This window comes from Mustela lutreola, chromosome 9 (genome assembly GCF_030435805.1).
Source record: "Mustela lutreola isolate mMusLut2 chromosome 9, mMusLut2.pri, whole genome shotgun sequence".
NCBI lineage: Eukaryota > Metazoa > Chordata > Mammalia > Carnivora > Mustelidae > Mustela > Mustela lutreola.
In genome coordinates, this window is record NC_081298.1 from 9,807,893 (window position 1) to 9,820,245 (window position 12,353).

Below are 12,353 nucleotides of genomic sequence, written 5' to 3' on the forward strand. Positions count from 1 at the left end.
CTGTTCTGTGCCAGGGATGCCGCTTAGCGTCTGTCTCGTGGGCCGGCTCTGGAGCTTGGTGCTGGCCGCCGGAGGCTGTGTTAAGGTGGATCCCGGGTGGTGGATCCACACTCAGAGGGAAATACTGGGTCTGATGAGCATTGGTGACATGCCAGATGCTGGCTTGCCTTCCTTGGAGGCTGAATAAATGCTCTTAGAAAATAATACAAGGAATTGTCGTAGTAGGAGAAAACAAAGATTCACAGTGACCAGAGAATAAGATCAAAATCACCTCTAATCTCACAACTAAGTGATGGGTGCTCTTAATATTTTGGCATATATATTTTTCTAGTCTCTTTTCTATTTTATTTTATTTATTTTTAATTTTTTTTTCAAGATTTTATTTAGTTACCCGACAGACAGAGATTACAAGTGGGCAGAGAGGCAGGCAGAGAGACAGGAGGAAGCAGGCTCCCTGCTGAGCAGAGAGCCCAATGCGGGGCTCGATCCCAGGACTCTGAGATCATGACCTGAGCCAAAGGCAGACGCTTTAACCCACTGAGCCACCCAGGCGCCCCTAGCCTCTTTTCTATTTTAAAGGGAGATTCTGCTGTATGTAAAATCTACCTCTTTTTTTTTTTTTCTCAGAGCAGTGCATTGTAAGTAACTTTGGACATCAGATATACGGGTGACTGGTACCCTGATGTGTTTTATTTAGAACAGCCCTAGTGTATATTCTAGGTTTCACTGTTTAGCTCTGTGTTGTCGGGGACTCTTTTCTACTGTCTCCCATAATTGATGTTTAGTAAATATTATTAAAATAAATCATGTTTTTTTTCCCCCTGAAACTTTTAGTGCTTCTAATATTACACTTGGTATGTTGCTTGTGATTTGTCTTGCTCTTTTGGGTGTTTATGTCATCCCAGCTAGAATTCATGTTTTCCTGAGGATAGGGATTGTAGTTTTGGTACCGCAGTGTTCCTAGAAGAGGGGCATTGGACCCCTCGCCAGTGCGGTCTGGATCTTGGTTTCCAAGAATAAGTACCTCTGCTCTATCACCAGCAAAAAAAAGTGTTTGTAAGGTAATGTTAAGTGACATTGTAATCTTTAAAGCTCTGTCTACTGTGTGATTGAAAATTAGTGAGTTGACTCTTCCTGCGGCCAGCCAGGAAAATAGTGGGCAGTTTGGTTAATTTATAGGAGTAGGCACAACTGTGACAATTTCTTTTTATTTTTTACAATAACATAATGTCTCAAGATGAAGAGGATACATGTAATGGAATATTATTCAGCCTTAAAAAGGAATGAAATTCAGACACACAGTACAACGTCCCTGAAGACATTATGCTGAGTGACATCAGCTGGTCCCAGAAGGTCACGTGCTGTACGAGTCTTCTCATGTGAGGTCCCCAGAGCAGTCAGGTTCAGAGAGACAGAAAGGAGAGTGGTGGGTGCCAGGGACTGGAGGAAGGGGAGAGTGGGGGGTTGTGTCGTGGGCATAGGATTTCAGTTGGGGAAGATAGAATGTTCTGGAGAGGGATGGTGGTGGTAGTTACACAACCGTGTGATTAAACTTAATACCACTGAGCTGCACGCTTAATGGTTTCTCTCTCTCTTTTTAGAGATTTATTTAATTGAGAGAGAAAAAGCCTGTGGGGTGGGGAGAAGGGGGAGGAGGAGCAGACTTGCTGCTGATCGGATGTGGGTGGTTTTTTTTTTTTTTTTAAGATTTTACTTATTTATTTGACAGAGAGATGTAGCAAGAGAGAGAGCACAAGCAGGGGGAGTGGGAAAGGGAGAAGCAGTCTCCCTGCTGAGCAGGGATTACCAATGAGGGGCTCGATCCCAGGGCCCTGGGACCATAACCTGAGCCGAAGGCAGATGCTTAACCCACTGAGCCACCCATGCGCCCCGCTTTTCAGTATTTTAAAAGCATTTTAAACCTTCATTGTTTTATTTTAGTCCAAAACAGCTTCGTGGAATTGGTGATTTTTTTTCTGTGAGGTAACTAAGAGAGGACTTGTGGACTCTGTGGCTCCCGCCTCAAGGCTGTGCTGCCCCGGGAAGGGGTTTCCAAATGTTACAGCCCCACTGATGGGGTTTAGAGTCGTTTAGGGTCCTTGCTGTCTGCAGATAGAGACCCAGGGAGCCTCGCGGACATCCTGTTAACCTGTTTGCTCTGCTTTTTGGACTAGCCTGCGTGTGAACCTGGACATGGGCAAGATTGTGTACAGCTGGGTGATTCGGAGGGACTCGAAAATCCCCGGGACGGTGGTTCGTTCCAGCACCATCCCTGAGCAGCTGGGCAGGATTTCTTACCTACTCACAGACAAGACAGGTGAGCTGTTTTCTGGAGCTTCTCGGGCTTCCCAGTGAGAGGCGGCGCTTGCATTCTCTTCCTGGAGATCTTAGAGATGGATGCTTGCTGCTGTTTTATTCTCTTCAGCTTTTGAGGAATGTTGTTTTTTTTTTTTTTTTTGGTGACGATTGTCCTCACCGTCAAGCAGCAAAGCCTTACCCGGTACTAATTAGGCTCAAAGCACTTCTCGGGGCGCTCACAGAGGGTGGTCTAGTGAATCATCAACCTCATCTTGGGAGGGAGGCATTTTTAGCCCCATTTTACAGATGAGGAAACGAAGCACGGGGAGGTTGGCTGCCATGTCAGAAGCGCAGGGTGACCGAGCAGGCTTCGAGTCCTCATCGCCGCACCCCAGAACACTGCCCTGCAGTTTGCTTTCAGAGTGGCTAAGAGCAAGGACGGGGAGTGGGGACACCTGGGTTGAGCTTCCTCTCTACCACTGAGTGACCATGGGACAAAAGCGAGTCTGTTGCAAAGATCTTGTGGCTCAGCCCGTCAGAGAAAAATGAGGTTTCAGGAAGGAACAGAACCAGAAGATTTCTGGATATGTCTGCTTCAGAGCCCCTGGGGTAGCCGCTGTAGGACTTCCTCAGTGGGGGTGAACCTGACTCTGTTCGTCTTCTGTCCGTGTATCCGTCTGCCCAGGATTCAGATCCCTTCTGGACAGAATCCCGTGTATAAGTCCTGTGCCACCGTCTGGGCTGCTGGAGTGAGTTAGCCGCCTTGTCTGATGCGCCTTCTAGACCATCCCAGGGAATGAGGGTGATCGTGCCCCCTGTGGAAATCCAGAAAGCAATTTTCAAAAGAAAAGGAGTTCGATTCTGGACAGACCAGATAAACACTGCGGACATCTCCTGAGCAGGGGAGCAGGGGCAGTGCTGAAACCAGGGCAGGGCGTAGAGTAGTAAATGCTCAGAAAACGACAGCCAGGATCCCTCCTGTTCCTGGAAGCCCCTGGAGGTGGGCGGGTTCCTCACGTGTCTTGTGTTGCAGGAACTCTCACCCAGAACGAGATGGTTTTCAAACGGCTGCACCTGGGCACCGTGGCCTATAGCCTTGACTCCATGGATGAAGTGCAGAGCCACATTTTTAGTGTTTATACCCAGGTAACGCCTTCTGCTTTGATACTGGAAACGATTCTTTTGCACGTACGAACCCCTGTATTGAAATAGGATTCCTGATACTGTCCCATTCACCCAGCGAACGAGTCCTGTCCAGTGGTTCTTGGTGTATTCTCAGAGTTGTGTAACTATCACTGTTATCAGTTTTGTCTCATCCCCTCCAAAAGAGACCCCTATCCCCATTAGGCATCATTCCCTGTCCCTGCCCCCCCACCTCTCCTTCCAAACCCAGGGCAACTGTCAGTCCTTTATGTTTTGAATAAAATCACCTTTGAAATCAGCCCTCCCCCTCCCCCGTGCCATCTTTCTCATTCCCAGAGTTACCCTGCTCTGCTGGATACTGGGAAAAACCCAAGAGAGACTTGTCTGCCAGTGACTAGTGCCAGAAATAGCTTTGGGCACCTATTGGTTACTTTTACTTCCTTTCCCTGGTCAGGAGCCAAAGCAGCAGGCATGACTGATCTGCTCAGGAAAAACCGTCGTCACCGGTGGGCTTCAGTTTCCCGTCCGGGTTCAACTCTGTGACCACACGGAAGGGATTAATTTATCCGAGATGGCCTGTAGTTTCTCTGCTCCCGCATTTGTTTCTGCAAGATTTTTCAAAACTAGTCCTTTTTCAGAGAAAGGTATTACTGGAAAGTGTTGTAATATTCCTAAAAAGTTATACCTATGGTGGGTGCACGCACACATACGCACACACACACACACCCTTGGGTATAGGACCTTGGCTACTCAAAATCGCTAGTGATGTTTTAAGAACAAAAACAAAAGGAAGGACGTTGACTTTGGGCCTCATATGTGAGGGATTCCAACTCACTCTGATTAGGGCAGGGCTGGGCTGCTGTGTCTCAGAGGTAAGATGACACACGGGCAAACCCTTGGTAATTCTGGGATGCATCAGGGCTGACGGGCCAGCGGTATGTGGTGGCACTTGTCTGGACATGAGAATAGAGAGGCCACGTTTTGCTTAAATCTGCCAAAATAGATAATATTTTTGTTGTCAGAAGGCCAGTTAGAAATGTGAAGGGAGTATTTCTCAATACGGAATAGAGGCAGAACTCCTGAATGCTTTGTGCCATGGTTACATGAGACATTGAGTTTTCCGGAACATTCACTGGAAGGCACGCCTGGATTCTAGGGTTATTTCCTGAGAATGGCAGAGCAGGGGATATAGTTTGCAAGTTGGAGTGAATTTTAAACGGAGGACAGTGAATTTGATCCACGTAAGTGAAACACCTATAATTCTAGGCTGCCTGTGTGGGCATTTGTGGCTTGTCTCCAATGAATCCCTAGACTAGTTTCAAAGATGGACTTTAGGACTCTTAAAAACTCTGGAGGACTTAGTTGGATGGGAAGGAAAAGCCACGTCCAGCCCCCTGTCCCTCTCTCTTGTTCCATCACCCTGTGTGGCGTTGGTGGTCTGCAACTCTGTACTGGCCCCCATGTGTCACTCTCCAGATGGTCCCTCCTGCCCGAGCTTCCATCGCCCTGCAGGTGGCAATGATCCCCGTCTCTGTCTGCTGCCCCACCTGGAGCTCTAGACTCAAGACACTAGCATGCTTGGCATGGCTGCTTACGGAGCCTAAGGACAGTGTCCCTGCAGTCCTGACTTCCTTCCCATATTCCCACACACCTGCTTCTTTTCCAGAGGTTCTTGTCCTAGTGCGTGCTACCCCTGCCTACCGCACTCCTCTCTCCCAGGATCTGAGAAATGCCCCTTCCTTCCCCATCCCTACCTGCCTTCAGCCGTCAGTCCCAGGCCCTTGGTGAGGTCTGCTCCCCCTGATCATGTGTTTGGCCTTCTGTCTTCATCTCTTGTCACCTGCTAGGCCAAACCTGCCCTCTACCCTGCCTGGCTGTCCGCACACATCCCCCTGCCCCACACAGTCTCCCTGCTGCTCCTCTTGAACCCCTCCCGGGAGCACGGGGTGCCCCTTGTTCTGTTAACTCCGTCTTGGGGCTGACACCTCCATGTGCTCCAGGCATGGCGTGTGTCCCCACCCCTCCCTCCTGGCGTACACTCTCTCCTCCGCTTACTCCTTTGGCATGGGGGGAAGGGGGAGCTGCCTTGTTTCTGTGTCTTGGAACAGACTCTTCCCTCTGAACCGTTGAACCCACATGCCTTCCGGGCCCCCCCCGAGGGGATCCTCTGTGTGGGTGGTCACACTCACCAGCGTCTGGCTGAACCCTCTTCCCTTTAGCCCTCTCCTTGGCACTGTAGGCCGACTGGTGATTGTACCAGACAACTTCCTGGTCATGGTGCCGCCCCACCCCCCAGCAGGAGACACTCCTTTGCCCACTGGGGTGGGGTTTTTAAGAGCTTGTGATATTTACAGAAACCATCCCTTCTCAGGGTATTTGCATAGTTCAGCTTTTATGGTCTGTTTTTGCTTTAGCACAGATAACACACTTTGTAAAGTGTTAAAAATCCCAGAAAGACATTTCTTACCGTGTGCACTACCCCAGACCCCTGGCTTAGCGGAAGCTCATAAATTCACTCACCCACCCTGGCCTTGGAGTTAAAATCGCTGAGTGTTACAGGTCAGGTCGTCTGGAGGCTGGTGTGAGCTCAGAGTTATGGTACCTGCTCACCCTGCGAGGTGTGTGCATTCTCCCACGCCGTCCAAAAACCCTGCCGTGAACACGGGAATACTTTCGTGATGAGGCTTTCAAGGGCTCTTCCAGGTTTTTAAAATAGCTTTATGGGTATGTAGTTGACCTACCATAAAATGCGGCTCTGTTAAGTGTTCAAGTTAGTGACTTTTTTTTTTTTTTTTAGTAAATTTACAGAGCTGTGGAACCAGTGCTGCAACCCCAGAAAGATCCCCTGAGCTCCCCACAGTCATTGACTTGACTTTAGAGTTTAATAATGGGATTTTAGGCCAGTGTTTCATGAAGTCCACCGTCTGAAACTCCTGGGGCAGATCCCTTGGGATGGTCAGACCCTCTAGACCTACAGTTCTAGCCAGTGAACCAGGTGATTCTAAAGTACAATAGCATTTGAGAAGCTCCCGTGAACCTGAGGCTTGCCCTGTTTTCCAGAAAACCAGTGCCTCAATCTGTGGACTCCACAGCACGGTTTGCAAGGTGACCCATTGGAGAGACGGAAGAAGAGATTAGGGTGTCTCTTTGCGCTGCGTTTGTATTTTCAAACTTAGAGCAAAATTTAAATCTTAAATTTCGAGAGCATTGAGATCAAGCCAGGGACCCTCGGTCCATCCGAATGTCTGACAAGCGTCTGTCCAGTCCGGTCCTTGAGGTGTCCTGTGGGAAGAGTGGCAGGAGTCAGAGGTCTGTGGGGGTTTATTTTTAGGACGTGGGAATGTAGATCGCAGGTGATGAGTGTCCTTGTGACCCGTTTGATGGATGTCATTTCACTAAATTAACCTCATAAAGAGGGGACTTTAAGAGATTTCTGCAAGGAGACTGCCGACTATTAATAAAAACCTAAATAAACTGTAAATGTCCAAACATTTTGAGGAAAAACCGTGACAGGCTGAGGAGATAGGATGATTTTTTTTCCTTTGGTTTCTTTATTTATTAGTACATTAAAAAAAAAATTGAGCTACAGAGGTGTCTGGGTGGTGCCGTCGGTTAAGAATCCAACTTTTCATTTCGGCTTGGGTTGTGATCTTGGGGTCATGAGATCGAGCCCCACATTGAGTCCTGCGTGGGGCTGCACACTCAGCACGGAGTCTGCTGAAATTTCTGTCCCTCTGCCCCTCCCTCCTGCACATGACTTTGCTCTCAAATCAATAAATAAATCTAAAAAAAATTTTTTAAAAAAAAGATTTATTTATTTATTTGACAGAGATCACAAACAGGCAGAGAGAGAGAGAGGAGAAAGCAGGCTCCCCGCAGAACAGAGAGCCTGATGTGGGGCTCGATCCCAGGACCCTGGGATCATGACCTGAGCCGAAGGCAGAGGCTTAACCCACTGAGCCACTTAGGCACCCCTAAAAAAATTTTTTTTTAAATTGAGATATAATTGTCGTGTGAGCTTGCTGGGCTTCCCAGTGTTCAGTAGCGTCCTTGCCTTCTACCTTCTGGATGCCCTCCCTCGGTTATGATAACCAGAAATATCTCTGGACACCTCCTGATGGGGCAAAACCCTGGGTTATATGGGGTTCAGTTTCCACAGACTGAAATGTGTGGCCTAGGCCGTGCTCGTGATGTCTGTGAAGTAGTCCACATTGAGTTTATTCAGTCACATAATCATCCCATAGCTCAGCTGACTCATTTGGAAGTAGAGGCTCAGAGCCCGTGCCGGGAGGCAGGGGGGTGACTCTGTACGGGTAACGAGCTATGAGCTTTGAGCGTTCTTTGGGGGACGAAGTGGGGCTTCCACGACCATTTTTCCTCCTTTTTTTTTTTTTTTTAAAGATTTTATTTATTTATTTGTAAGAGAGAGAGAGAGAGTGAGAGCGAGCACAGGCAGACAGAGTGGAAGGCAGAGTCAGAGGGAGAAGCAGGCTCCCTGCGGAGCAAGTAGCCTGATGTGGGACTCGATCCCAGGACGCTGGGATCATGACCTGAGCCGAAGGCAGCTGCTTAACCAACTGAGCCACCCAGGCATCCCCCATTTTTCCTCTTTGATGGAACTGCCTTTTTACCAGTTGCACCCCGTCCCCAGGGTTCGTTATTATGAACGCTCCTACGTGGAGATGTTTTAATTGCATTTAGGAAGAAAACGGGTATTCGTGGGGGATCGACCTTTAATTTCGGTATTCGTCGTCCCTCGGACACACACCGGCATTCTTGCTGGGAGGGGCTAGTGTTCATTTTCAGCCCTGTGTCTCACATGTGGGCTAGGACGTGGAGAATGACCTTGAAGCGGTGTATGGTGTGAGGTAGCCACCCGAGGGCCCTCATCAGGGGCCTTTGTCCGTGGAGGCCTTGATTTCTTCTTTCAGCTTCTGACCTCGTGTGGGGCTGTTGGGTCCCCCCTCGACAAGGGGACCCGTGGTTTCTCCCCGGGGCAGAAGGAGTTGGAGCCCGCCTCTGTGGGTACCACATCTGGTTTTGTTTTCCCCCGGTATTTTTTAAGTAAGGAGAAATGTGCGTAGGTTCAAGGCCTGTGGGGAGGAGGCCACAGATAAACACGGTACGATGTGAAACTCTTCCATATGGGGAATGTGAGGATGTTTGAAGACTGGGTCCTCCTCCTGATGCGGGCCGAGCCCCTGGTGGATCACCAGCATGTTCAAGGTGCATGTGGACAGCCCTTCGGTGGGTGCATGAGCTTTTCCTTTGAGGATTAAAAGGCCATTTCAGAATCCAGTTTTATTCCTCCTCCCTGAAACGCCTTTGGTTGGAAAGGGGGATAAGTGTTAATTTGAAGGAGAAAATAAATGAACTTGGAGACATGACACCCATGGCCCTCGGTGTTGGTTGGGGTTAATCACCCCTGTCTTCTGATTGGATGTCGGCTAGTCTGGGAGCGAGGTCTTTGCAAAAAATCCGGGGCTCCCGTGTTTCTCTTTGCCTTGCTCTCGGCTGGTTTCACCTGGAATGCAAAGCCCCAGAGCTCGGTGTTATCCCCCATTTGAAATAGCGGGAATATTTCTGGAGACGTGAGTTCAGATAGCTTATACAATTCAGAGGTTTGGAGAGGATACCCTTCGCTTGTCCTTTCCTTCAAACCCGCTGTTACTGAAACTTGCTGGCCAAAGCCATGATGTTGTCAGAGGTCTTGTTATTGCCCCAAATGTTAAATAATAATTTGGTCCAGGTGCCGAGGCATGTGGGCGAATCGAAGACACGCAGCTGTGGCTAGATCGTAAATTACGGAGCTCATGGAGAACCCTCTGGGTGTAGTCTTTCCAGGGGAGAGAACCTTTCTGTAAATCTTCAGTCCTTGTTATAATTTTAGAGTTAAATTCTTTATAATTAAAAGCACTTGGCAAATAATGATTCATTTAAACTGTAGTTCTGATTCATTGCTCTAATTACCGTAACCACGCAGTGCCCTTTGGCCTGGAAGTGAAACTCGTGTCCTCTTGACACCAGAGGTTAACAGAGCAGGAAGCTAGAGCAGTGTGTGCGCCTGCATGACCAGAATAATTTAGTAATTGTCTAATTACCTGGGGAGGCTAATGCCACTGCTAAAAATAGTGTTAAAAAATGAAATGAAAGTTGTTTTCTTATTTCTCGTGACCCATCTGTTCTCTCTTTTGGGGCAACCACGTGTTTGTGGGTATAAAACACGATTCATTTTGCGGGACTGGACCGCTTCTCTTCTGTTGGATAAAATATGTTTCTAATGGCGTCCAGCACCCCAGTAAGTCCAGAGGCGTCTCTAACTTCCGGGACTCCGTTAGCTGTGGAGGAAGACCTTTGCAGGGGGTTCCTGTTGTCGACAACTGTGATTTAAAACTTGGAACCGGTGTTGGTCAGTTTGATATTTATTTCTTCCTGGAAATAGAAAAACAGTCAAGTTATTGAAGGATGCCCCACCATCCCCTGAGGAGTCCCCTGGTCTTAATTTGTTTGTCTGTTCAGCAAATATCGACACGTGCCAGGCACTGCTCTGGGTACAAAGCCTGCAGTGATGAATAACACACACGGACAAGTTCTGTTCTCATGGCTTAATGAGAAAATCCTCGGGCGAACAAGCCCGTTTTTGACTGAACACAGCAACACACATTGTAGTGTGGGAGCGTGACTCCTGGTGTGGGGGACTGTGAGCTGGGGGACTCGGGGAGGGCCTCTCTGAGTATGTAACATTTGAATTGAGACCTCAGGGATGAGAAGGAGTGAGCCAGTCCTGCGAGATCTGGGTAATGATGTTCCAAGCAGAGGGCAAGGCAGGTGCAAAGGCCCTGAGGTAGGAAGGAGCTTGGTGGTTTTCAAAGAATAGAACGGCCAGTGTGGCTGGAGCAGGGAGGAGAAGGAGGACCATGGCATGAAAGGAAGCTGCACAGGTGGGCAGGGGCTGGTCAGGTAGGCCGTATGGACCACAGAGGGCATCTGAGTTTTACTGAAGACTGAGTGTGGGACAGCCCCTGCAACAGAGGATTATCCTCTCCAAGGGTCAGTCATGCCAGCTTGAGAAGCCGTGTCCTCCTATGCCAGCCTCACTTGTGGTATATGAGGCCTCTCTCTGTCAGGGGCCCCTAATACCACCCAAAGGAGGGAGGACAGATTCATGTGTTCAGAGGTAGAATCACCCACATTCGCGGATTTGTAATGTTTTTCTCTATTTTGCATTTTTTTTTTTTTGCCAGTTATGAATGATTGGGTCCATAAAAAGGACACGCCGTATATTGCAATGTCACTGTAGACGTGTATTCATGTCTAAGGGCTGCCCCATGTGGTGGTTCTTCCACAGGTTCTAGACCCTTCTGTGTCTCCAGTCATCTGCCTTGTTCCTTTCTCTTTCTTGTAGCCATCCCAGGACCCGCCTGCTCAGAAGGGCCCCACGCTCACCACCAAGGTCCGGCGGACCATGAGCAGCCGTGTGCACGAGGCCGTGAAGGCCATCGCGCTCTGCCACAACGTGACTCCCGTGTACGAGTCCAATGGTGTGACTGACCAGGCCGAGGCCGAGAAGCAGTATGAAGACTCCTGCCGCGTGTACCAGGCGTCCAGCCCAGATGAGGTAAAGCCCAGGTGGAGACGGTCAGATGCACAGAAGAGTCTGTGCCTGTTTTCCACGTGCTAGGGCGTGGGGTTCCCCCAGGGAGCCACGTGTCTGCAGACATGAGCCAGGGGGGACTGGGCTGCGAGGGAAACACATTTTCGGATGCGTGCAGGACTTGCTTCCCTCTAGAACAAATACTCTTGGACTCCAGATAGAGCCCAAATAAGCAAAGAGAGGTCTGGTTCGTGACTCAGGTGGCCAGTGTGTGGACACAAGGCCTCCCTTAAGTGGCGCCTTCCCTTTGCTAAAAAACTCCTGCACTCTGAAGCTAGAGCCTGTATTGTTCTTACTCATTTAACATGCACAGTTCAGGGTTTCTTTCTCGTGTATTCACAGAGTTCTGCAACTGTTAGGACAATCCGTTGAGAACATTTTCACCACCTAAAAGGAAGCGCCCCATTCCGTGTCCTCCTGGACTCCTGCCCTCCCCTCCCAGCCCTGGCAGCCCCCAGCCCTGCTGTCTCTCTAGACCTGCCTATTCTGTACAGTATGTGACCTTTGTGTCTGGCTGCTTTCACTTAGCATTGGTTTTCCAGATTTGTCCATGCAGTGGTGTGTATCAGTCCCTCAGGCCTTTTCAGGGGTGACCGATGGCCTGTGGCTTGGGTAATACTACATTTTGTTTATCTGCTCATCGGTTGGCGAACATTTGGAGTGTTCCTAGTTTTCTTTCCTTCTTTTGCTGTTATGGATAATGGATCATTTGTGCACAAGTTTTGGGGTGGACATACATCTTCATGGAGTGCCACTGCTGGGTCCCACGTGAGAGCCACGTTTGAGCTTCCCGAAACTACCATGCCGCTCCCTGAGGTGGCTGCATCATTGTACAGCCCAAGCCATGATGCACGTAAGGGTTCCAGTTTCCCTTCTCCTTTGCATGTAAGGGTTCCAGTTTCCCTTCTCCTTTGCCAACAGGGTCCTTGTCAGTCCTTTGTATTCTGGCCATTCTAGTGAGTGTGAAGTGGGACCTCCCTTGTGGTTTTCATGTGCGTTTTCCTTCACGGCTTCTATGCTGGGCATCTTTCCATGTGCTCATGGCTACTTGTGTATCTTCTCTCCAGGATCCTCTGCCCTCTTTTAAATATGTGTTTTTTTGTTGCTGAGTTGAAAGAGTTTTTTTTATACATTCCAGATCAAAAGTGTCTTATGGGATACATGCTTTGTAAGTATTTTCTCCTACTAGGAAGGCCATCTTTTTAAATTTCACGATGATGTCCTTTGAAACCCTAAAGTGTTTAGTTTTGATCAAGTC

General features: G+C 48.8%; 1 protein-coding gene across 7 annotated transcripts in view; it reads left to right on the forward strand.

Annotated features, from left to right (window-relative positions):
• ATP9A (ATPase phospholipid transporting 9A (putative)) overlaps nucleotides 1-12,353 on the forward strand; it is a 129,117-nt gene that overhangs the window by 72,429 nt on the left and 44,335 nt on the right. For all 7 annotated transcript variants that reach the window (XM_059132735.1, XM_059132734.1, XM_059132740.1 and 4 more), the window contains 3 exons: nucleotides 2,175-2,317; nucleotides 3,332-3,444; nucleotides 10,847-11,059. In XM_059132735.1, coding sequence (XP_058988718.1) covers nucleotides 2,175-2,317; nucleotides 3,332-3,444; nucleotides 10,847-11,059 — 469 coding nt within the window. The remainder of the gene's footprint in view (nucleotides 1-2,174; nucleotides 2,318-3,331; nucleotides 3,445-10,846; nucleotides 11,060-12,353) is intronic.